Source organism: Schistocerca piceifrons, chromosome X (genome assembly GCF_021461385.2).
Source record: "Schistocerca piceifrons isolate TAMUIC-IGC-003096 chromosome X, iqSchPice1.1, whole genome shotgun sequence".
NCBI classification, from domain to species: domain Eukaryota; kingdom Metazoa; phylum Arthropoda; class Insecta; order Orthoptera; family Acrididae; genus Schistocerca; species Schistocerca piceifrons.
The window spans coordinates 489,784,708-489,811,187 of NC_060149.1; the positions used below are offsets into that span (position 1 = coordinate 489,784,708).

The 26,480-nt window shown below is 45.1% G+C and overlaps 1 protein-coding gene across 1 annotated transcript in view; it reads left to right on the top strand.

Moving 5' to 3' along the window:
- Positions 1 to 2,509: 2,509 nt before the first annotated feature.
- Positions 2,510 to 26,480, top strand: part of LOC124722448 (aquaporin AQPcic-like) — a 69,726-nt gene continuing 45,755 nt past the window's right edge. Inside the window, exons 1-3 of the mRNA XM_047247609.1 lie at positions 2,510 to 2,530; positions 3,655 to 3,798; positions 4,217 to 4,423. Of these exons, the coding sequence (XP_047103565.1) occupies positions 2,510 to 2,530; positions 3,655 to 3,798; positions 4,217 to 4,423 (372 nt within the window). The remainder of the gene's footprint in view (positions 2,531 to 3,654; positions 3,799 to 4,216; positions 4,424 to 26,480) is intronic.

A 26,480-nucleotide genomic window follows, 5' to 3' on the forward strand; every position in this document is an offset into this window, starting at 1 on the left:
CCTTCATACGAAACTTCATAAACGTATAGTCCCACAGTTAATTACGTGTCTTCACCGCGTACGTTTCTATAAATTTATAACGACAGGTTACCTCGTTATTAAATTTTGATACGTAATCGGCAGTTATCATGTTTTCCTTTCAGAAATTTAACGACGAAAATTATCTGAAATAGAAAATCAAAACGTGCCTGTCTTCGAAGAGCAAATATCAAGTTGTGATGGAAGTTTTTCCTTTACGAATAGTTAAAAATTGAAAATACTTGACCGTCTGCTTTGAGGGAAATTCAGATTGTCCTCAGAAATCCTGTACTTTGGAATAAAGGCTAGGGCAAAGAAATGAACGCTAGAGTACAGTATCAGGGCTTAAATTTATCAAAATATGCCAGGTCAGTTTGGCAATGTAAGGGTGCGTCCGTCTGTCACATGTACAACTTCTCGCTTTTGCGGCCACAAGTAACCCGTAAAACCCCATGGAAAAAGCTGCTGACCGCCGTCCCATCTCTGCTAAAATGCGCAATAACATTACAATTTAAGAATACCTCCAAGCACTCTCTGAAAGATTGGAGTTAAATTTTCTCGTTATAGGAAACACGATGAGACATGATCGTCACCACCAACCCTCCGCTTTTTATTATTTTCTACATATCCACTATTGTTGGAATGAGCGATTCCGTCACGCCACATATTGGTAAAACATTCCAGCCGTCTTCCAATTTAGGTAGAATTAACGAGGCTTCGCGGCATAAATCTTCATTGTACAGCTTCGTACGTCATGAGAAACAAGCCCCAATGTGAGAACAAAGCAGAGCTTAATGTTTATCATGTTGAGCTCACTGCTAGTGACTAAAACCAACCTCGGCTGTATTAATCCTCATTCGATAATACAAGTTTAATTTCTTAGAGTAAATCCAGGTTGCCAAATTGGGCTGAAGTGATGATTGGATCTGCAACATTACATACCAGACCATCTAGTTCCTGACGTCAGCACAGCTTGGCGACCTGTAGATAATCAAAGAAACGAAACTGGTAGTAACAGATGTGTAAAAACGCAGCTGAGGTTTTCCATTAATCGGTACTTTGAAGAAGCCTGTCACACAGGTCTGGTAGACAATGTGTCCTAGGAGAAAGGGTCAATATTCAAATCACTTCGTGATTTGAAGAAATTGGAGTTGAAATAAAACCTCAGAGGTAGTAGATCATAGCTACTGGCACACATGGCTTCTACTGAACAGGTATTAACAGCCCTTAAGGTGTGAATTATGCAGCTTGTTTCCCAGGTTTTTGATTCAAATGATCGTAATGTCATTCATGCCTCCTGCGCCACCCTGCATAAGGTTGCATTAATAAACCTTATGAAAGGGTTCGGACCCTTATCCTTAGAGCGTAAAGGATAGTTCTTGACTTTCTGCGTCTGAAATGACTGTTCTAATTTCAAGATTTCTTTCCCATGTTAGCTAACATTTCTTCAGAGGGGTGAGAAGCTAGTTCCTCACAGTTAGTGTGTAAACAGCTTACTGACCGCACAGGAAACGAAGTCACTCGCTAGTTCAGCATAAACAGCATGTATATGCCGCGGACGAGGCACAAATGACATTTTGAAACGAAATACAAAATGATTGCACATACTGTGCTTCTTTGACACAAGGGGAAAAGATACGAAACGAGATTAAGTAAAAGGTGTATGAAAGGATAATGTAGATAGAGGAACTCTAGCCTAAGAGGAACTAAAATTTATTACTGTGATAAATCCTGTAAATACTCCTTGCGTTTGAATAGGGGAGCCGTCTTAATTTGTAGATAGGAGACATAGTATAGTGCTGCGACAGTTGCAGTATGAAAACAGGTGGCAGTTCAGCTAGAAGAAACGGCATGGTTGAGGATGGAGGGTGCCTCAGCACGACAGCCGTTGAAGCGGCGGACAGTATGGTTTACCTAGTGTTTCCACAAGACCATTGCAAATTCACCTCGATTCTTGAAACTTGCAATGCCATGTCTCGGAAGTGACACTGTGCTTATGTTCTAGGCGTCCTGGACCTGATAAGGTTAGACGAGATGAAGCCCTGGAAAACAGTGGTGGTACAGCTGGCTGCTGAGCTCCTCGGCACGTTCCTGCTGGTAGTCGTCGGGTGTGGCTCGACTACAACGGCGTGGTCGGAAGGCTACCAGCCGACGACTGTTCAGGTGGCCCTGACATTTGGACTTACTGTCGCATGCATCGTGCAGGTAGGTATCGCAATATTGGTCGCATTCTAGAGAGCAAGAAATGGTCACTCGTTAAGCTTGCTAGTAACGGGGGAAATAATAGTAAAAGTGTAGTGAGCTGCGTATCGCAAATGGAATTGAGGTAGATTAAACTGCTACTGACTAGAAAGTACCTGGTCATGGCGTGTTGGGGCCGCTCTTTCAGCGGCGTACATAGATAGTAGGGGCGCAAAGTGCAGTTGTAAAACGGTGTGTGCTGGCTGTCTGTGCTTTCTTAGTGTCTCGTTCGTGGAAAACGTCAGACAAGATGTGGAAGCTCGCAGGCCATGTAACGGCTGTGGGCAGTAGAACATTCGCTCCATATTAGGGTTAAGGCCAGACACTTCAGCTATAATTGTCAGTATTACTAAGTTCGCGGCAGAGACGTTGTGATCCGTATTATGCGCATGATGTTCACGGCATTGACAATGGTCTTAAACTGGTTATAAGATACGGGACAAGATAGGATTCGCAGTGACTTAACAATTAGAATGTGAAAATAAACCCCTAATGAATCTCATTGCTTAAATGTGATGGTTGTGTATGGCGGTAGTAACTAGAGGTGCTCGCCTGTGCACAGTATTGAACTGTTCGGTCCCTAGGAAACGAAAATTTGACGAGATAATTAAATGTCAGCATCTTAACTCATCAGGCTCACTCGTATTGACCTTTCTTAATGCAGTTCTATGTCAGAATAGCTTAATGGCTGGTTTGTAACTCATTCCCCTTGCTGTAATGCAAGCATGTCACACATCCGCTGCAGGAATGGCTAGAAAGGTGCCATTGTCTGAATAAAAGTGGAGGGTAGAAGTAATGGTCAGTGCCACTCGAACAAAGAGGTTCAACGTGCCAATGCTACAAGTTCTCCTAAAGAGCACGCAGCAATTGGCTACTAAAACGCTATTCGCACAAATAGCGCGATGACAGGTTTCAAACACAGTCAACAATCGGTTGCTTAAATTTATATGAAATTCGTTGTTAGCAAACTAAAATTACTAAACAGATGAGCAGTCGCAATATCCATTTGCGGCAAAACAGCGGAACAGTTTTTGGCGGAAGTACCATTAATACTGAGGCACGATTTCATTTGTGATAAAGCTGGTAGAGAAAGGATTAGGTTCTTCACTGGTAGAAAAGCAGCCAACGAAAACGACTTCACACGATTCAAATTCTTAACACCAGAGGTAAGTACGTCTTGGTACGAAGACGATGCACGTCTTCCTGAGGCAATTTTCGAAAATTTCTGTATGGTTTGGCACCTGGGATATCCAATAAACGAGAGTGAAGAGGCATTGCAAGAATATGACGAACTAGAGCGTATCCATTTCCACTCAACTTAAACTCGGGGTAGTTGCACCGAAATATTTGTATGTGGAAGTAGATAATGTGATTGACCAAAATGTTTGCTTTCAGACGCTGGGCTACGTAAGTGGCGCTCACGTGAACCCGGCAGTGACTGTGGGCCTGGTGGTGGGCGGCTTCCTGGGCCCGCTGAAGGCTCTGCTGTACGTGACGGCGCAGTGCGTGGGCGCCACCGCTGGCTCATTCGTGCTCCAGGTACTCGTAGCTGGCCTGTTGGTTATTTCGTTCTAACAATTGTTAAATGGTAAAAAAGGACATGGTTTCAAACCTACGCGGTAGACTGTTCAGTAGTCTGGAATTTTGACGAGTTATAATCTGACAGTAACTGTACATGGCAACTAATTGCCAAAGAATGACGCCTTAAAGCAGCAGATAGTACAGAACACAGAGTTGTATAGCAACTGTATGTCAGAGAGCAGCGACTAAGGCTTTCAAATCTTCGTAGTCGAAGAACTGAAAAACAGCCATATTAGTGAAGAGGGACTGTAAACTTCGTCCAGCTGTGTTAATTGTAGTAAATTTGTTCGCTCTTTCCACAAAATGGTTTTAAATGTAAATGAAGTACCAGTGAGATGGAAGGTACCTTGGCAGCTTTATGTTGTGGTTGTTGCAGGCCCTGACACCCAACGAGACGGTCGCAACACTAGGCGTTAATGCCTTGAATCGGCACGTGACGCCGACGCAGGGCTGCTTCGTGGAGATGGTCATATCATTCGTGCTCGTGATGGCCGTGTACAGCGCTGCCACAGGGGGGGCGGCGGCGGCGGCAGCAGGACCCTTCACTGTCGGCATGTCTATAACAGCCTGCCACTTGTTCGCGGTATGTTTCCCAGGGGCCCAAGGTCCCTGATCATGGGTGCTCTGAGGTTTAATTTCAATGACTGATAAGTCTGTAGCTGCTGTGCGGACGTTGAGACCTAGGCTAATACAGCCGCAGACATGGTTGTGGAGGTGCCTGATTTAAGCGACCTAGGTGCAGAATCGGCAGCGTACAAGTCGGCACACCAATTTCATTATTAACTTGGTAAATACATTGATACGTCCCTAAATATTCAAAACTCCCGTTTTTACCAACGCATCTAGTTCAGGAAATTAACAACGTATTGCATCAGTTGGGTTTTAAGGAAGAATTATGATAGTTTCATAAGCGACACAGACAGCGCCAACAGTGTTAACGGTCCCTCATAACTACGATCTGTGGTTACACAGGGTATGATAGCAGGGTGGGTAATACCGCGGCCACCGTGTGAGTTGCGCATAGAAACCAACGGCAATGTGATTGCTCGAGTTCGGCATTAAATAGTTAAGGCACTGTCAGGTAGGCCGATCCACCACGGCACCGGTTGATGTAAGAGAATTTGAATGGCACATTCCGCAATTCTGCGTAGTGGCGTGTCTTCGAAGATGGAAAAATAGGCTTCGTATGTTCGATGCTGCCAAGAAATGCTAGCCGAAAGTTTGCCTTGCTGGAAGGTCAACATGAAGCAACTCTTGAACATGATTAATTTTGGAGAGCAATGCTGGAAGTTTCCGCAGAACTTTCTGCAGTCCTCACAACTCTAAGGTTCACTTAAATCGCCGTCCACTGCATATTGGCACTCCCTCCTGTAATGCTGTAGCAACATGTGCTGAAGTCGGACCAATTGCTCTCTTCCTTCAAAAAACCTGTCTTAACGAAATTATACTTTCCTCCAGACCCTTCACAATGGGCCAGCGCCCAATTTTTTTTCCTATCCTTAAGCTTCAGGAACTTCAGTAGATCTGAGTCACCGATCTTGCAAGACACTTTCACCACCAGCGCGCCATCCCGCATGGATAGTCATACCGAGAGTCTGACAGCTGTTTAACAAATTCTGCGTCTTATAGCGCCATGTAGTGAAGTACCATAGTGCCCCCACCCCACCTTCGATAATAATCCGTCCCAATATGACGTCATGAGTAGTTACTTTTTCAGCGTTTTGAAACTGGATCTTCGCTTACCACCTTCAAATTTCGAATTGCATAATGACACAGCTTCGCAGCTAGTTCGAGAAAGTCAGAATAATCTACCTTTCGGTTTTAGGCAAGAACTGCCCATAACTAAAGCTGTAGATATGGTTATTCTTAAGCATGTGAAGTGCCTGTTGGGTATGCGGACGGTAAACAGAACTTCTGTGATGAGTAGTTCTCACGGGGGGTTAGAACGTGGTCATTTCGGTATACTCCCATCCGGTAAACATAAATATACGACACTTCCTTCTTTGCACGCTACATTAAAGATCTTCGAAGTGAATACTCAAGCCTGATAGTAGCTACCCAACAGCGAAGGCAAGCTAAGTGGAGAATCAGGGTCGTTCAAAGGAGTGGGAGCGGACCGAAGAGACTTCCGGCAGTTTCTGGCTAGTCTACAAAACCCGTTCTTTTCTCTGGCCTCGACAAGTTTTTCCTGAGCCAGGTTTCTTACCTGGAAATCTGTAATGCGACGCGGGAACGCATTTTAATCATATTGCTGAAGGAGCCCTTCAGATCTGAATTCAGTGTTGGACAAACAATAACTCCTCCTGTGTTCAAAAAATTTCAATAAAAATACAGCAGCGAAGTTCATGCATACCACAGCCTGAACTGAACTGTTCACCACCCAACACGACCGTTAAAAACTCACCATACATTTGTACAAACTTTGTCCAATTAATCCTAGGTATCAGAACAAGCTTGAAATAACACGGGTCCTTCTTCCTGACAGGAATTCAAAGATGTTAGTGTGTGGGTACGCTGTAATGCGTATGGACAATGTGTGGCGTTGGGTGAAAAACTTCGGAAATTCCGCATAGCTGCCGGCAGACATTGATTAGATTAGGATCGAAGACATACTGGTAATGATAAACAAGAAATACGCTTTAGTTCACGATAAACAGCGACGCTTCTGTAACCAGAGTTAAGAGCCTTAGGGAGCCAATAACGCACGCCCCCAAACGTCGTTCTTCGCATCAAGCGATCGTAAAATGGAACTGCTCAGTGGTGAATCTTGCACACTACAGCCCATTTGACTGTTAGGTCTTAAGAAAGCAACATACGCTGTTAAAGATCAAATGACTTGCGTGAACGTAACAGCTGAAATATAAGAAAAAGCAAGGCTTGGTTCAGTAATGTCGCAGGTAGGCACGAATGCATCGGCGACAGTGCAAAAAGGGAGGTGTAGAGGACAGTTAAAGCTATAATCTACTAATTCCGCTGTTCTCTCAATCACTAAACTTGATACAGGGCACTACTTCTTGGTCTACCCTCGTATAAAAGTAATCGGTGATCTAAGTATTTAAACTGTGTAAATGGATTTAAATATGGAATGTGAACTAACGCCCTATAGAAAGCTTATGGCTCGACCTTGTCCAGACATAAGGTGACTGTCATCAGTGAGTGGTAAGAGATCTTCACACACCAGCAGCACTGCTACAATGAAAGTGGATCATTTAGGTCAAGTATATGCCCAACTAAACGTGAAGGTATCGTCCCAAACGCAATAACACGGAGTTAAGATGTGTGCCCACCTTCGTAACTTAGGTTTCGGGAAGATAAAACTACTTTACGATGTATCAGTTGAATTTAGGGTTTCGTAGAACGCTACCCAGAAATTGACAACGATAGAAAATTCACTTCGTAGGTCAGTAGAGCAAACCCTGATGGTAGCTGAAAAAGCAGCCACAGGACGCACCTGTAAATGACAAAGGACCGCCTAAAATTCAATAAGCTGTAAATCACTATTCAGATGGATTCAAATGTAACGCGGAAATATCTGAGGTATCGTGCAAGACTAAATGACCTTCATTTTTCGCAGATGCAGTATACTGGTGCTGGTATGAATCCGGCTCGTTCTTTCGGACCTGCTTTCGTTACTGAATCTTGGACAAACCATTGGGTATGTATCAAATGAAAAGTGTGAAATGCATTATGAGAGTGAGTTGTTGTCAAAGCTTCGCTTAGTATTGGTTCGGCCGTCTTTTGCAGGTGTACTGGGTGGGACCGTGCGTAGGCGGTGTTGCTGCGGGTATCGTCTACCAATACTTCAGACGAGAAGAGCCTGTGGATGCATCAGAGAGTAGGGCTTCTCCAGGCCAAGCTTCTGGCATGGCCTCAGGGGTAGCGGAACGGAATGTATAAGCACGGAACAAAAATGTAATGCTCTTGACAACATGGCATTGTCCAATTTCTGCCTGAACTTTGTGGACGAGTGTGTAAACCTAATTAAGCCTGATGTTAAGAAAAGCATACTAGAACTCGCCTATTTCGCTAGGCGTGGCAAGGACATATAATGGATGTAAAATTTTAGTAATGTGAAACATTTACAATGTACTGAGATTTTATGCTCCAGTGTATTTTTAAATGTTGTCCACGTTCAATAAATTCAGCATGTCGAAAGCTAGTATCTGCTGACTACTGGAATTAGATACTCCTAAAGCTAGGATAGGCACAAGAGTCTCACCCGACCCTTCGAAATCACAGTACTTGGGCACAACACCCCCCCCCCCCTTTTTATGTTCATGTAACATAAGTGAATATTCTTAACGTGCAGTTAAGTTTCAGGTACATACCGTTCTTCAGCTGGGCTGTTTCACAATTCTTTTCCAGAGGGCGCTGCTTCAGTAAAAGAAATTTCCTGCGTGCTTGGAATAAGACAAATTTAAATCATTGGCGTATCACTAGTTCAATAATTCCCGTGGTTCTCCGCCCTTGCTACTATAGGTTGACATAACATTTTCACTTCAGTTACTTCATTAAGTCAGCTTGTCGTAGGTGCCAATCTCAAGACGTCCTGGCTGCCGACTTGATAAGGCAAGCAGGCAGGCGGTCACTGGCTCTAAAAGATCCAGTTAGGGCATTTAAATTCAGTTCACTCCACAACCATTCAAATAAGAAATGAATCCTAAATACTGAAAGACATAAACGTATGACTCGTTAGTCAAATTTGATCTACTAACAACGCTCGATGAGTCGTTGATATTGGAAGCGCGCGCGCACACACACACACACACACACACACACACACACACACACACACACACACACACACTCTACATGCATACACATGTATACATCTCCGGCAACAGCTCTCAATATAGGTGTCGCCTCAGCAATAATTCCTGCAATGACGTGACGCATCAATGGAGTGAGGTCCACTGTGCGCAGTACACACCCACGTACGTGGCAATGTGTGAAATGCCCTAGCCTTGTTCATTCCCAAATAATTCGAATTAACGACACAATTTCGTGAAGTGCCACACGCAAATCCACTTAAATCGATCGTGAAAATATTCAACGGAACGCTCAAGTTAAGTGATAGTACGACACACACAGTAAGGTAAACTTGGCCAGGCTGGACCGTACTGGCCAATTCTGGCATTAGCCAGTGGCGTTATTTCAATGTATTGTAAAGGCGCGTGGCGCTACCACACTGCTGTCGGCCGTGGCCGTCTTTGCAGAGCTTGGCGCCACTGCTTCGAAAGTGGCACCTCAACTGGCATCACGAGGCTGAGTGGACACCGTTCTAGCCCTCCCACCAAGGGGAAAAGTTACTGGCAGTGCCGGGATCTGAACCTGGGTCGTCTGTCACGATTACCATTCACATGTGACTGAGACGGATTTCACATAGTGCCTATTCAGCAATCTAACAAATTATTTAGCGGTCGCCAGCCCAGTTACGCTATGTTTAACTGCACAACGGTAGAGTATATTGTGCGTCGTACTTAAAAGCCCTGAGTCCTGTAATAACAAAGTATGGGATAGTGTTGGTTGTATTGTATCTTGCTTACTTGTTGCGTTGTAATCATCGTTAAGTGTAAGTAAACTTAAATTTCGGTACCTGCTCAACAAGAGGCAGTGGAACACATTAGGTCGTTCTTGGAAAATTGTCCAGTAACCTGTTACCTGCGATCTGCTGTCCACTTGCTGGTTTGGCGGCTACTGTATTGAGACAATCTAGGCTGTTCAACCCAGGATGACTGAAATCAACAGGTGACAAGTTAATAGATTTCTTTGGACGAAGCTCGTTTACTGTACTGTTCATGAACTTTAAACAGAAAGAAACCCTCTACAAATTTCTCAGAGCAGCACGTTCCACTTACTTGCCATCGAAAGTTGTGAAAGGTCTCTAGGTCTACCCGCCACTCATCCAACTGCAATTTAGCTATTTGCAGGTAAGTAGTTCCCTTCAATGTTTATAATGAATAATCACAGTGAACACACAAGCCTATTTACGTGCAGACGTGGGGGTGGGGCTGATTGTAACATTTCACGTGAGTCCTGAAGGTGGACGTGGAGCCGTCAGGCCCACAGGAACAAAGTTCTGTTAGCTCGCATCGTAAGGCTGAGCCCTTCTTGCAGATCAGGCATCGTCGTGAAACTGTTGCAGGAACGTGCAAGTCTACTTTCCAGTAATGAGTACGTAAAATTTTTAGGGATGCCAGCAATTTACTCAAGTTGCGATGAAAATTTAGATGGTTTCGCGCGCGACCTCTGAAACTTCTAGTTCTAAGATAGCACGCATAAAGCAAGTTTAATTTCACACTGCTGTAACCTCTCACTTGCTGAATGACGTAATTCGTGGAAATTCCAGGTTAGGTCGACCAGTCATAAACGGTGTGTGTGTGTGTGTGTGTGTGTGTGTGTGTGTGTGTGTGTGTGTGTGTGTGTGTAACTGTCTCAGAAAAGTGGCTTCCATCGAAACTTAATTTCGTCGAGTGGTGGTCTTACTCTCACGAGTAGAGCCAGTTAGAACTGATAATACCGGTATAATGGGACTGTGAATACTTGCACTTGGAATAATTTTGCAGTGCTACCAGGTTTATTCACAACTAGCAGAGTACACAGCATTGCCTGGGTATGTATGTATTCCAGTCTTCTAGTCCATCGCCTCCTTCAACCTCTTTCCATCTCTACAGCCTCCTCTCTTGCCACCTCAACTCCCCATTCTTTACCCATTTCCTCCCTCTCCCTGTTCATCTTCCCCCCATTCAATTTTAGTCCATCTCCTCCTCGCCCTTGTCTCTGTCCATTCTTCCCTGTTTTTCATCCTCCTGCTTGTCATGTTCTCTCCCCCCCCCCCCCCCCATCTCTCCACGTGCCTCTTCCTCCCCTTGTCTGTGCCCCCCTCCTTTTTCCTATGTCTACTTCTCTCCCCTCTCTACCTTCCCCTCCCGTATCTCTGTCCGTCCTGCTCCTCTTACCGTTGCCTATCTCCTCCTTTCCCCTGGTCCTCCCTTCGCTCACCACGCAGTAATACCCCAATAGAAGGCTTGATTCTTACTCCTACAGTATTTCTTTCCCTATTGTAATTAATATATGTACCAATTTGACTGAAATGCTTACAGCCGTTTACGATGAGCTTTCTACCCGTGGCTTTTCCAGCATATGCACATGTAAAATATATTTCAAAGATATTTAATTGTATTTTACGACTGTTTGTACATATATTTCACCTGTAGCTTCTTTTTTCCCCTGCATCGTAATGTTTATTACGTCGCATGTCCTGAAACATGTTCAGTACAATGACATATTATTGCATGTACATCCAGTGGTATATGTGACTGTCCGCAAAATCTATTATGAATACAGTTAGTAAAAAAGTTCAAACGTAATGCGTCAGTTTCTCATGCATCTGTCAGTGGTGTCATGTCTCCTGAGCTATGTACCTTAAAATGATACAGGTTTCTAAGTAGTCAGCATTATACGTGGGTACTTCTACGAAATGTTGCGCGTAGTTACTAGCAAAGGGGTAATACATTAAATCATGCTTCATGTGGCAGTCTTAATCCATGGGCTGGATAAATGTAATAAGGGATAAGCTTAGAAGTTGGAAATCATGTGTACAGTTTGATGCAAGTATCCAAGTGTTGCCATTCTCAAATACTTGATGACGAAATTATGGGTATTCTCGCGTCGTGGGCTAAACTTAGTGGCGCTCTACCAAAACTACAGTCGGGTCTTTCTGGTACAGTAAATAGATAAGGTAGGAAATGGTACGCTTGCCGTCGGTATTGACAGGACTGGTAGAAAATAACTAATGGAAAGTGTGAGAGAAACCGAGCCGACGACTTCCCTTTGTTTTTGCACGTAATTAGAACTGCATATCTGTTAGTTCATTGTGTAGTCTGTTCCGTACCCTTACAAACTGTAAACTGAATTTTAGAACTAATAAAAATTAGTCGATCGCTTAACTTGTTTTTATATAACCACTGCAATTACTTTTGATGCAAGTACAGTTTATATGCACCAACATATAAAATCTATATTGCCATTGTTATGTCCCAATAGGTTAATCACGTCAAAGGCAAGAGTTTCCTGTTAAGTACGAAACTAATTTATGAATAACAAACTAGTCTCGTGTAAAGTTGACGATTTATTGAAGCGATGTTTGATACGTTGTCTTGCGTTTTTATAAACGTTGACTTTTAGGAAATTGCGCATTATAGCGTTAGATGATGAATCTTTCTTTATTAAAACATTCCTCTGTCAAGGTACAAAACGAGTTTCAAATGAAACCCGCATAAATGGTGGCAGTTTCAATTTTGCTTTAAATGCTGTTTAAGTATGACGGGGGGGATAACTTGTAGAACAGAAATGATACGTAGGCTACACAGCCCATATACAAGGAAAAGCCAGAGAAAAACCATAGTGAGGTGGTGCAGTGGTTAGTACACTAGACTCGCATTCGGGAGGACGTCGGTTCAAACCTGCGCCCTGGCCATCATCCCATTTCAGGTTTCTTGTGATTTCCCTAATTCGCTTCAGGCAAGTGCCGAGATGGTTCCTTTGGAAGGGCACGGCCGGCACCCTTTCGCAATCCGATGGGACCGGTGACCTCACTGGTGGTCCCCTTCCCTAGACCAACCAACCTGAGAAACTGGAACACCTGCCTAAAATTGTGTAGGGTCCCCGCGACAGGATGCTTAAGTGCCACCTGTTAGTCACCTGTGATATATATATAGCCACTTGTCATGCCCACCTGACAAGTGCTACCTGAGACGTTGTATGTGGAGCAAGCTAGTGGCCTGTTGTAAGGCAGGCTATGGAGTGCAGGATGCTGAAGAAGCAGTATTCTAGTGCCTGCCACTGGATTTTTGTAACTAGCTGCCAGCTTGTGAACTTGTGGCCTGCTTGAACCAATGCCACAACATACATCATAACAATTAAAATTTGCATCTTGAGTGAATTAATCAGCTACTTTGACATGGCTATGACTTCCTCAATTTATTAAAATAATGCCCTGAAATGAGGGCCATGATGCCCAATATTTTGCGCACCAAACCTAGAATAATTTTTCGTTGTCTCCTCGCCACGCCCTCCTGCCTCCAATCTGTCATATACTGGTCAGACCCTAAACTTTTGCTGTAATTTCCCTGAGCTATGACTTCTACCTGTGTGACCATCCTCTCTGAAAGACTTGCCCTATGCACCCTCGTACCTCTATCTACACCACCCCTGTAACTGGCAGAATATACACTCAGAGGGAGGGCCACCTGTAAAATGAAATCTTATGTACCAGCTGTTAGGTAAACAATGTTCAGCCTTTTACATTCGTACAACTACCAACAACTTATCAGTCAGGTGAATGGACATGAACAGAGGGTGTAAACTGGTAATACACAATATCCTGTTGCAGAGCATGCTCTGCAATATAACATTTATGAACTCAGTTCGGCACTCGAGTTTTGGAGTTCTCCAAGTGAGAAATGGCATTACAATATGTCCTTGGTTCTTGTCACCCCCTTGCCCTTAATTTGTTATTGTCTTTTATGCCAGCATTTCTTCCCATTAACGATTCATTTCTTCAGTCCCTTTTAGTTTTCTACATCTTTTATTTTCTCACCAGTCTATTTCTCCCACAACCCCACCTCTGCAATGTACAATGCACTTAACTATCTGCTCTTATTAACTCTTGCATGATGTTTTGTCTGTAATCTCTGTTGTGCTTATTACCTTATCTTCCAACTCCAACGTCTCTGGTTTTCAAATGTTGTCTGATGCAATCCCCCAACAATCAGTCTTTCCTTCTCATTCCATCCGGCAATATTCCCTGATCCATGGTTCTGGGCAACGTTTCCAAAATGTCCACGTTTCCTAAGTCTTACTAATTCTTTATCTTCATATTTTTTTCCTTCCATTTCACCTCTTCTGCAAGAAGGAACCTCTGCCTCCAAAAGCTTTCAAGTTACATTGATCTTTATATGTATGAATTCTCTTACCACTACTTGGTGAGTAGATTTTTTTTATCTATCCAGTTGCACAAAATATGAGAACAGGTGGACTACTATAGACATGAAAACATTTAAGAATTATATCTGAAATGTGTAGAATAGACAGTACTAACAATGTGTGGTTGTTAGGTTTTGATTAATGAGTTAATTTATGATCAAAAATGGTAAGACTTCTGTGTATTATATAATTATGTGAGCTCTGATAATGTAACTAGCTTCACCACAGATTGTGTGGATGGAAAAATATTATTTACATGACTGGCAACATTAATTCTTGTAAATCAAATAAAAAAAATTGTTATATGGCATAAATTTGTGGAAAACGTACTAGTAAATAAGGTGTATGCACAAGCATATCTAAGAATTTAACACTTGTGCAATGAGACAAAAATTTGGATTAGAGTGTATGCTATATGTGGCATCAGTCACTTCAGTATAGTGTGCCTGGGTCTGCCACATTGCAGTCCCCCAACTCTCATCCCCCCTCCTTGCCCCATAAAAAATCTTGCGTAAGAATTATCCTTGAGCATGAATGGGGAAAAGGCACAAAGTGTAACAATTTAAAAAAAACCATAGAAACAATTTCTTCCAAGTATTTCATAGCAAGGACTCTTGTTTGTACCAAGAGAGGTGACGAAGTGTTTAGCACACTGATCATGTAAATGATTTACAGGAAGATAATAAAATGAAGATGGAAATGATCTTGCGTTCAGGAGGATGATGGTTCAAATCTGCATCTGACTCTCCAGATTTAGGTTTGCTATTATTTCCCTAAACCATTCCATGCTCCTTTGAAAGATCATTACTAATTTCCTTCCTCATCCCTGAAACAAGCTGAGATTGTGCTTCTTCTGTAATGACCTCAATGTCAACAGACCATTAAACCCTAATCTTTCCTTCCTTTTGTTGTTTGTATTTTGCGACAAGAGTGATTCCCATTCCATGCAGCACTTAATGAAAAGGGATTAATGACTGACGGCAAGAATTAAAACTTATTACACAATGGAAAAGTTACTAAATGACCTTGCTATAATACAGAAGAAAATTATTAGTTAAGCATTAAAATACACTGCTGGAAATGGAAAAAAGAACACATTGACACCGGTGTGTCAGACCCACCATACTTGCTCCGAACACTGCGAGAGGGCTGTACAAGCAATGATCACACGCACGGCACAGCGAACACACCAGGAACCGCGGTGTTGGCCGTCGAATGGCGCTAGCTGCGCAGCATTTGTGCACCGCCGCCGTCAGTGTCAGCTGGTTTGCCATGGCATACGGAGCTCCATCGCAGTCTTTAACACTGGTAGCATGCCGCGACAGCGTGGACGTGAACCGTATTTGCAGTTGACGGACTTTGAGCAAGGGCGTATAGTGGGCATGCGGGAGGCCGGGTGGACGTACCGCCGAATTGCTCAACACGTGGGGCGTGAGGTCTCCACAGTACATCGATGTTGTCGCCAGTGGTCGGCGGAAGGTGCACGTGTCCGTCGACCTGGGACCGGACCGCAGCGACGCACGGATGCACGCCAAGACTGTAGGATCCTACGCAGTGCCGTAGGGGACCGCACCGCCACTTCCCAGCAAATTAGGGACACTGTTGCTCCTGGGGTATCGGCGAGGACCATTCGCAACCGTCTCCATGAAGCTGGGCTACGGTCCCGCACACCGTTAGGCCGTCTTCCGCTCACGCCCCAACATCGTGCAGCCCGCCTCCAGTGGTGTCGCGACAGGCGTGAATGGAGGGACGAATGGAGACGTGTCTTCAGTGATGAGAGTCGCTTCTGCCTTAGTGCCAATGATGGTCGTATGCGTGTTTGGCGCCGTGAAGGTGAGCGCCACAATCAGGACTGCATACGACCGAGGCACACAGAGCCAACACCCGGCATCATGGTGTGGGGAGCGATCTCCTACACTGGCCGTACACCACTGGTGATCGTCGAGGAGACACTGAATAGTGCACGGTACATCCAAACCGTCATCGAACCCATCGTTCTACCATTCCTAGACCGGCAAGGGAACTTGCTGTTACAACAAGACAATGCACGTCCGCATGTATCCTGTGCCACCCAACGTGCTCTAGAAGGTGTAAGTCAACTACCCTGGCCAGCAAGATCTCCGGATCTGTCCCCCATTGAGCATGTTTGGGACTGGATGAAGGGTCGTCTCACGCGGTCTGCACGTCCAGCACGAACGCTGGTCCAACTGAGGCGCCAGGTGGAAATGGCATGGCAAGCCGTTCCACAGGACTACATCCAGCATCTCTACGATCGTCTCCATGGGAGAATAGCAGCCTGCATTGCTGCGAAAGGTGGATATACACTGTACTAGTGCCGACATTGTGCATGCTCTGTTGCCTGTGTCTATGTGCCTGTGGTTCTGTCAGTGTGATCATGTGATGTATCTGACCCCAGGAATGTGTCAATAAAGTTTCCCCTTCCTGGGACAATGAATTCACGGTGTTCTTATTTCAATTTCCAGGAGTGTATATTCTTGGGGAAACAGTTTCCTGGTTCTCTTAAGAGTATCATGAAATAAGTTATATTTTAAATTAGCATCAGGTTCCTTGTACTCCTCATCCTAGTCAAATCGCAGAAGATTTTCCCTGACATTTCTAATTGAGTTATTAACTGAACGCACAACTGTGGAGGGTAGTTTTGAATTACTGAATGGATCTGCCATAAACTGTAACTAGTTGGGCACCATGATCAGAAAGGCCATTCTCAACAGCACAAAGATTTGTTTTTAAACTTACCTTGCTCTATAAGTGTTATCAATGTGCTGCTGTCCTTTACTACCTGAGTAGGAAAATAACTGACAGATGTCAAATTAAAAGAACTGAGCAAGACTTCCAGGTCATTCTTCCTATTGCATTCTTTCAGTGAATCAACATTGAAGTCCTCACAAATAATTTGCTTTCCCCTGTCTGACAGAAAGCACAAGAAGGTATCAAAGTTTTCCAGAAGTAAATGAGTTTCCTGAAAGGGACCTTTATATACTGTTAAAATAAGAGCCCTCCTTCAGTTTAAGTTGACAGGCACATGCTTCTGTATGTTGCTCTAGACAAATTTTTTATATCTAAGCTTTTTACACAGTGATAACTTTTGACGTATATGGCAACTCCTCTCACCTTATTCTCTCTACTCATATGTGTAGCTAGTTTATAACCACTGATATTTACCTTTTCCGTATCAGACACAACGTGATTCTCATACCGGCATAGTATATCTCCTACATTATCAGATTCAATGTCATCTAAACAAACCAGGAGCTCAGCTACTTTATTCAATCTTGGAATAATTTGGTGAAAAATGGTAACATTATTTGTTACTTTGAGAATCTTTTTCTTTAATCCGCCAATATTGTGGTAAATATAGTAACATTATTATTTACTTTACTGTTGTGAGTCTTGGGAGTTCTGGACCTCTTCAGTACCTGCCTGCCTGAACTTCCCATTGGACACTGATATTAATCTAAAAAAGATACATCCATGAGTATTAGTGTCCCCTTATGGATTTCGCTAACAACCCTGCCAGTTTACCCTTCCCTTCCCTTTCCTATTGAGGTATAAGCCATGCCTTAAGAAATCTCCCCCCCCCCCCCCTATCAATAGCATCTACAGGAACCAAGCCAATGTCTGAGAGTGGCCACCCTACGCAACTGATCAAACTCCATATTTACTTTCCTGACAGCTGTTAAACTGGTGCTGATCATGCCACACGAAAGCAGGCACCAGCCCAACATTGGTGGGGGTCGTGCAGAGGCTGTTTCCTCCAGGTCACACTCAATACTGTAGCCCTGGTCACTATCAATATTGTTTCCCACTCCACCCACTATCACATGATCCTGCTTTGAGAAACCCTTGCACAAGGAACCTGTATCATCTACCACCTGGCTAAGACATGCACTTGGCTTGAATGTTTGTGACCTGGTACCTGTCACCTAATTTTTCTTGCAAAATCTGGCCCACACCTTCCATGGCTGCTACCTAGCAACAGAACTTTCCTCTTACTTTCTACTTCTCTCCAAACAGTTGGTTTCCTAATGAGATTCTGTTGCATCTTAACATCTAATACTGGAGCCTATTCCTTAACTGTGGTAGCAAGGCAAATCTATTGGTTGTGCCAATTGGGAAACTCGCTGTTCTCTCTTTAGCCCCTGTTCCCAGCTACCACTTCCTACCGCTGTTTACCCTCCTCCCCCTTAATCTCTTCAGTTCCTCCCTCGCTCTGTCCAAATCAGCCTGATGGGCTCTTAATTTCTCCTTCTGTTCAGCTACAATCCTATCTCTTGAGCAAACCTCTGCAAAAGAACTGGAGAGTCTAGTTTGCTTGCGCAATTCCCACGCCACTAAAATTTCACCAATGAAACCACCTGTCACAACAGCTGCACAAAACTCCTGAACTAACTTTCCTACTGCAGCTCACACACTTAGTATCCATGGTAGTTTGGAAATTAATAAATATCGTGTCTAAGTGATGACGATAATATATTAAATGCAGATGTAAAAGGACACTAAATGTTTTGGAAACTAATATGTAAGTAAACTATTAGCAAATGCACTTCAATTTGTGGTATAACGCTAAATATGCACGTTCAAAAATTAGGCCTAAACAGTCGAATGTAACCAAAACAAACGTTTTTCGATTACTGGAAGAATACGCAAATAAACCTTTAATGGCAAGCTAGAAGAGCACACTAATGAACGTATTTTTGTTCAACTACAATTACAACCTAAATTACTTACCTTTCACGAGAGCTCTGTCTCCGTACGTGCGGCCTTGTACAAGACATTCGTACATCTCGGACGATGTGAGTCGGTCACCTGAGTTCGCTAATTTCAAACTAACCTTTCTTCAGAATGATTAGTGACAGATAAGGCGCCCATTGATCTGTTGGCAAACCGCGGATCGGATGAGTGACGAAAATGAGATGGCAAATAATACAGTTCTCGTCTTTAGAAGGTAGAATTTCAAATAGTATTGGTCTTATTATGGGGAGACATGTAAAATCTGCTTTTCGTCCAAGATTAGGGTACTCTTAGGATCTGTTAAAGATGATATAGGTTTGAGTAAATAAGATCTAGAATATCCCTTGATGTTAGGGCTTGTCATACATTGGTTTGACCAATGGGACAATGTGTTAAGCATAGCACCGTACACACAGCTGAGCAAATCTTTCAGAGCATTCCCTTGGTACTGGTCATCCTAAGGAATAGTTAATGACGTGCGATGTCGGTTACTGGGATTATGCTGAGAAAGCCATTGATTAAATTAACATAGGTCAAAACGTATTATTAGTTGATAATTACATGTCGCGCAATCACTACGAATTAGTGACAAAATGGATGTCAAATTAAACTAGACGTTAAGTACCAGTGTGTAATTATTCACATGCACAATCACCCTGTGTAGATAATCTCAACGATGTTGTATTAGCAGGTTACTTGATGGGGGCAGTAAAAACGAGTTATTGTAAAGAATATTAAACTTACTGCAGGTAGTCTGGACCTGCTCTTCTCAAAATGCTATTACGTATAGTATGACATGCGAGCACGACAGGTGACTCGGCTGTATTCGCGTAATTTGTTTGAATATATCTGTTCCCTATAATCAAAATTACTTTCCTTATAGTGGACGACAATGTATTGCAGGACTACTATAATAATGTCAAAGATATTAGTACCTTGCGAGAACATAGTTCTCGACAACCGTTAAGGAATTGCGCAATGTGCCATGGCTTAGGTCCTTCATGCAAATAGCTGCTTCGGCAACTAAACAGTTCCTAGAAGCTTGTTTTTCATAGCTTAACACAGTCGTGTGCATGGAGGCTCCCATACCTTTTCATTGCTTGGCTATTCAGTGGACACTTCCTGACATGGCTGTAAATGTAGTTCCACTGCAACGAAGCTCACGCCAGGGTACGGTTTAGCGAAAGCGTTTGACGCAATGCCGAGCTAAAGTATTTACAGGTGAGTTCTGATATGTTCCTAGATAAAATTGAAGTTAATAAACCCTACAGAACAAGATTAGCGTAAAACTGGCTGAAGCTAGCACAATCATGCCGTATCTGGGACCAGCTGCCTGCAACAGAATGTCGCCGTGGCTGCCTTGCCACTGCAGAGTCTGGATGCCGTATGGCAGATTCCCGTGCCTGCCTGTAGCTCTGCATTATCCACACAGCAGCAGCAGCAGCAGCAGCAGCAGCCGCCGCCTATAGGCATTACAAGTGGCAGCGATGATAAAACGCGAACTATCGACATAGGCATACTTAGGTCGATCGTTAAAAGGACTCGGCTACTACTGGTGGGTATGTGCACAATGCACTTTCCTCTTGCCATGCACGCGCTAGTCAGGCAGAAATTATTGACGTTACTAACTCTGGGAGTCATAGGGTTAACTTCTGTAACTTGCGTAGTAATTAAAATGGTTACTGGTACCTGGTATGGCGAAAGTAATGAAATGAGGTATGGTCAACTTTCATTCATTAACCTCCTTTCACATCTGCCATGAACCAACTTAGCAATTACAAATATTAAGACCATACGTAATACTCATTATTCATTTCCATGTCAACATCGTAAAACGCACACGAAGCATTTCGGGGCGTCAACAATGAGCTAAACGAAGTGTTTCGAACTGAGTTGGTCGAACGTGGGACGTGAACGGATGAGCTTGCGTTAGGCAGCAGTTACGGGTCTCGTTGTAAGTGAGCAAATAGGATCTTACCCTCTCGGTAGCGCCAAGTATGTAAACAGTGATGGCCCGCGACTGTGCACAATGCAGGGCAGAATCTGTAAGGTTAATTTACTGCATGTTTCATAGTTAGGCAACATTAAACATCATGACTATGTAGCCGAACGTACTGTATACCTGTTGAAAGGGGTTTACAGCTTAGTCGACAAATTTAAGTCAAGCTGCTGGTATGCCTGAACTAAGAGCTTAATTTGTTCTGTAGCTGGTGAGCTTTAATAACTTTCATTACCACCTCAATCTAGAAAGCCACACACAGAACTGAGTACTGCTAGTGTGCAGCGGCATACAGCAGGTTCATGGACTGTTCTGTTTCGACAGGGTGAAAAAGATACGGCCACTAGCTTGTTCTGTATTAAAGATCACTTAATTCAAAGTGTTTCATTGCGTAAATACTGTCAAATGCCGGCCGGAGATGAGTGGCCGCCTACATGGGCAATGTTACGTGTCACAGGAACAGTGAATTTGACAGTGTTTTGGCTTGCTGTCGCAGTGATACTGCCATACTGTAGGTGCATTCATAACAGAATGCTATCAGACCAAACATGCTTTACTGTGCTGGTACTGCAAACAGCTGAATGCAACAGGAAACTACAACGTTAGTACGGTTACATGACGGCACCTTCTTCGGAAGTAAGTCACCCTCTCCCCCATCCGGATTTCTGGGTGTGGACTACCCAGGAGGACGTCACCAGGAAAAACTCATTGTCAGAATGTGAAATGCTAAAACATGTATTCGGGCAGGAAGGTTAAAAATTTACAAATGAAATAGAAGTGGTGTCGGGAGGTGTGACCTGAGGTGTGAACAATCACCTAAGGTGGGCGTGCCCTCAGAGAGGGCCCCCACAAGGGAGGAGCGCGCCATCGGAGACGCCGGTAATCATGCGGGATTCTTCCGCAATGGTTTCCTGTTGTTACAAACAAACAGTGCCCTCCAGGCACAATAATTGCTCCGTACTCCTCTGCTTCACACCTTCCCTGTCCGGGTGGAACCGCACCGTACCTTAAATTCCTCGCGTGGAGTCGTTCATACACGCTCCCTCGACGGATTGTCTGACGAAGAAATTCAGCACTACCTGTCTGACCAGGGCGTAACGGCTGTTCATAGTTATGAAAAGGGTTGACACGAACATCATTCCAACCCGCACTGTCTTCTTAACATTTGACAAAGTTCAACTCCCATCGAAAATCAAAGCAGGCTATGAGATAATTTCCGTTCGCCCTTACGTCCCAGACCCTACGCGTTGCTATCGATGTCAGCGGTTCAATCACACTAGCCAGTCCTGTTCCAATCCGGCCAAATGTGTTACGTGTGGCAAGGATGCCCATGAGGGTGCTTGTCCACCTCCATCCCCTCGCTGCATCAACTGTATGGGTGACCACGCTGCTTCCTCTCGAGATTGCCCCGTTTTTAAGGACGAAAAGCTCATCCAGGAAATAAGAGTGAAGGAAAAGGTGTCGACCTTTGCTGCTCGAAAATTACTCGCCAGTCGACAGCCCACCGTGCCTCAGACAGGAAAATACAGCACTGTCCTTGCTTCTCCTCGGCCAACAAAGGAGGCGGCCACGCAGACTTGCGACCTCACCTTTAGTGCCACGGTCGTCAGATCGGCCAGCGCAAAGATCGCCCGTTCAACCTCACCACTTTCGCCTGCCCACTCTCGGGCTCACCCTTCGTCGGGTTCTGCTAAATCTCGAGCCCAAAAGTCAGACACCAAGTCTTCGAAAAAAGAGCATACTCGTGAAGAGTTTTTACGTACCGCAACTTCACAACATCGGTTCCTCCTTCATCTGAACATCATACTTCCAAGAAGGCTACAAAGAAACCCAGTTCCTCTCCTTCTCCGCCAAGGCGTGTCCCATCTACAGCACCACCTGGCGGCAATCGCCCTAGGCAGTCTTCTGTGTCGCCGAGGCGCACTGCTGGTGGCCGGTCAACCGGCCGATCGCTGGTGGCAGGAGCTGCTCCTGACCAACCTATGGATCAGGATCTTCTGCCTTCGGCTGAATGCCATTCCATGCTGTCGGTGGCAAGCTCTGAGCAGTCGTTGAGTTGACAGCACCCTTGGTCACATTCCTCCATTTTCTGTTCACCCTATGTCCATTATACACTGGAATATCCGCGGCATTCGAGCCAATCGGGATGAATTGTCGATCCTCTTACGATCCTACTCGCCGGTCATCTTCTGTATTCAGGAAACAAAGCTGCGTCCCCATGACTGCTTTGTTCTCCCTCATTTTCAGTCCGTCTGATATGACCTCCCCTCTGTTGAAGGCACTCCAGCCCATGGAGGACTCATGATTCTTCTTCATGATACTCTCCATTATCAACCAATCCCCTTAAACAGTTCATTCCAAGCTGTCGCCGTCAGTCTTTCCCTTTCTGGATACACGTTCTCTCTTTGTACTGTATACATTCCATCGTCCACACCAATGGCACGAGCTGATCTCCTTCATCTTCTTGGTCAGCTTCCACCCCCCTATTTGCTGGTTGGGGACTTCAATGCCCACCACCCGCTTTGGGGATCTCCACATCCTTGTCCACGTGGTTCGCTATTGCTAGACGTCTTCCACCAAGCGGATCTAGTTTGCCTCAACACTGGGGTACCCACATTTTTGTCTGCCTCCACGACAAATTTCTCATTTGGACCTTGCGGTCGGTACTGTTCCGCTAGCTCGGCGCTTCGAATGGTTCGCTCTTGATGATACACACTCGAGTGACCACTTTCCATGTGTCCTTAGACTGCAGCCTCAACTGCCATATATGCGCCCGCGACGCTGGAATTTTGCCCAAGCCGATTGGACACTTTTTTCGTCTCTAGCGACATTCGATGACCGTCGCTTTCCCAGCGTCGACGATGAGGTCACACACATTACCGACGTTATTCTTACAGCTGCGGAACGTTCAATACCACGCACCTCCGAATTGCCCCGGCGCCCCCCAGTTCCTTAGTGGAACGAGGCATGCCGTGACGCAATACGTGAGTGGCGACGTGCTCTTCGCATTTTCCGTCACCATCCTACTTTGGCCAACTGTATCCGCTACAAGCAGCTCCGTGCGCTATGCCGTCACTTCATCCGCGATAGCAAGAAGGCAAGCTGGAAATTCTTTATTAGCTCATTTAACTCTTTCACTCCCTCCTCGGAAGTCTGTAGTCGGCTTCGACGGTTCTCAGGCGCGCCTAGTTTCTCCCCGGTCTCTGGGCTCACTGTCGCGCATCATACTTTAGTGGACCCCGTCGCAATTTCTAACTCATTGGGTCAGCACTTTGCTGAGATTTCGAGCTCTTCAAATTACCCGCCAGCGTTTCTCCCGAAGAAAGGTGCAGCGGAAGTGCGACATCTTGCTCTCTCCTCTCAAAATCACGATAGCTACAATACTGTTTTCTCCATGCGGGAACTCCAACATGCCCTCTCTTCTTCTCGCTCCTCCGCCCCAGGACCGGATGGTATCCATGTCCAAATGTTGCTGCATTTATCAACCCATAGTCTGCGTTACCTCCTTCGCCTTTATAATCGAATTTGGACCGACAGTACTTTTCCCAGACGATGGCGGGAAGCTATCGTCGTTCCCGTTCCGAAACCTGGAAAGGACAAACATCTCCCCTCTAGCTATCGCCCCATTTCTCTCACGAGTGGTGTCTGTAAGGTTTTGGAGCGTATGGTGAATTACCGTTTAGCGTGGTGGCTGGAATCCCGCAGTCTTTAACACCTGCCCAATGCGGATTCCGAAAGCATCGTTCTGCAGTTGACCATCTTGTTGCTCTCTCCACTTATATCATGAACAATTTTCTCCGGAAACGCCAAACGGTAGCAATATTTTTTGATCTGGAGAGAGCATAAGATACCTGTTGGACAGGCATCCTCCGCACACTGTTCTCTTGGGGCTTTCGAGGCCGGCTGCCCCATTTTTTCGCGAATTCATGGCAGAGCGCACATTTAGGGTGCGGGTGAACTCTTTCTCCCGTACTTTCTCCCAAGAAAACGGGGTACCCCAGGGCTCCGTGCTGAGTGTTGTACTTTTTGCCATCGCCATAAATCCAATTATGGATTGTCTCCTTCCTGATGTCTCGGGCTCCCTCTTTGTGGACGATTTTGCGATCTACTACAGCTCTCAACGGACCAGCCTTCTTGAACGCCGTCTTAAAGGATGTCTCGGTCGCCTCCACTCTTGGAGCATCGCAACAGGCTTCCGCTTTTCTTCCAGTAAGGCAGTTTGTGTTAATTTTTGACGTTGTACGGAGTTCGTTGCACCTTCCTTGCATCTAGGACCTGTCAACCTTCCGTTTTCGGTCGTCGCTAAATTCTTGGGTCTTATGTTTGACAGAAAACTGTACTGGTCCTCCCACGTTTCATATCTTTCGGCTCGCTGTCTGCGATCCCTCAACACCCTCCGTGTCCTGAATCGTACCTCCTGGGGAGCGGACCGAGTGGTCCTCCTCCGCCTCTATTGCGCCTTAGTGCGCTCGAAATTGGACTATGGAAGCATAGCTTACTCCTCTGCTCGGCCGTCTGTTCTTCGGCGTCTCGACTCCGTGGATTACGTTTAGTGTCTGGAGCTTTTTACACCAGCCCTGTGAAAAGCCTTAATGCTGAGACTGCTGAACCTCCGCTGTCCAATCGGCGAGCTGTCCTGAGTCGTTATGTTAGCCATCTGTCTTCCATGCCTGCTAATCCGGCCCATGACATTTTTTCGACGCCTCCTTGGATTTAGGGTATGCAGGCCGCCCTTCTTCCCTACTACCACTGGGATTCCGCTTCCGTCAACTGCTCCATTCTCTTTCCTTCTGCTTTCCTAAAACCATCTTGAAAACTTGGGGTACAGCGCTGCCTTGGCTCCGTCCCTGGACCTGCCCGCTCTGTGACCTTTGTCAGTTTCCCAAGCATGGTACCCCTCCACCTGTTTATCGTCAGGCATTTGCTGCTCTGTGCACAAATGAAGGAAGCCACATTTATTTACACTGATGCCTCGAAAACATCGTTAGGTGTAGGGAGTGCCTATATTGTTGGCGACACCCCAAATCGATTTCAGCTTCCCGACCAGTGTTCGGTTTGTACTGCGGAGCTTTACGCTGTTCTCCAGGCTGTCCAATACATCCGTCGCCGTCAGCGGATACAGTATGTTATCTGTTCAGATTCTCTCAGCTCTCCTCAGTCTCCAAGCTCTCTACCCTGTTCACCCTCTGGTCCACCGGATTCAGGACTGCCTCCACTTGCTCCGGCGTTCCTCTGGCTCCCAGGACACGATGGTATCTGTGGAAATGAGGCGGCCGATATAGCGGCCAAGGCTGCAGTCTCTCTTCTTTAGCCAGCTATTCGCATGATTCCCTTCACCGAGCTACGGAGTGCTTTATCGTTGTGTTGCTCTTTCATGGCACGCACATTGGTCGACACTTCCCAATAATAAATTGCGGGACGTGAAAGCTCTTCCCTGTGCTTGGACCTCTTCCTTCCGAACGCGTCGTCGGGAGGAGGTAATTTTAACTAGACTCCGGATAGGGCACTGTCTTTTTAGCCATCGACATCTTTTAAGCGGCGATCCTCCCCCACTCTGTCCCCACTGCTCTCAGCTGTGGACGGTAAGACACCTTTTGAGTGCCCCTATTTTACTCCGTTACGCGCCCGTCTACAGCTGTCGCCTGATATATCTTCCATTTTAGCAGATGACACGCGCTCAGCCGATCGCGTTCTCGAGTTTATTAGTGCCAGTGAGATGACGTCAGTCATTTGAAACTCTTTTTGGGGACAACGAACCCTCTTCTATAGTGGTTTTTTAAAGCTTTCCTTCTTTTAGTTTCTCCAATTTTTTGAGTTCCCATTGCTGCTGGTTTCCTGTTTCCTTTACCTTTTCCTGAGTCAGACCGGGCGCTAATGACTGTAGCAGTTTTGCGCCCTAAAT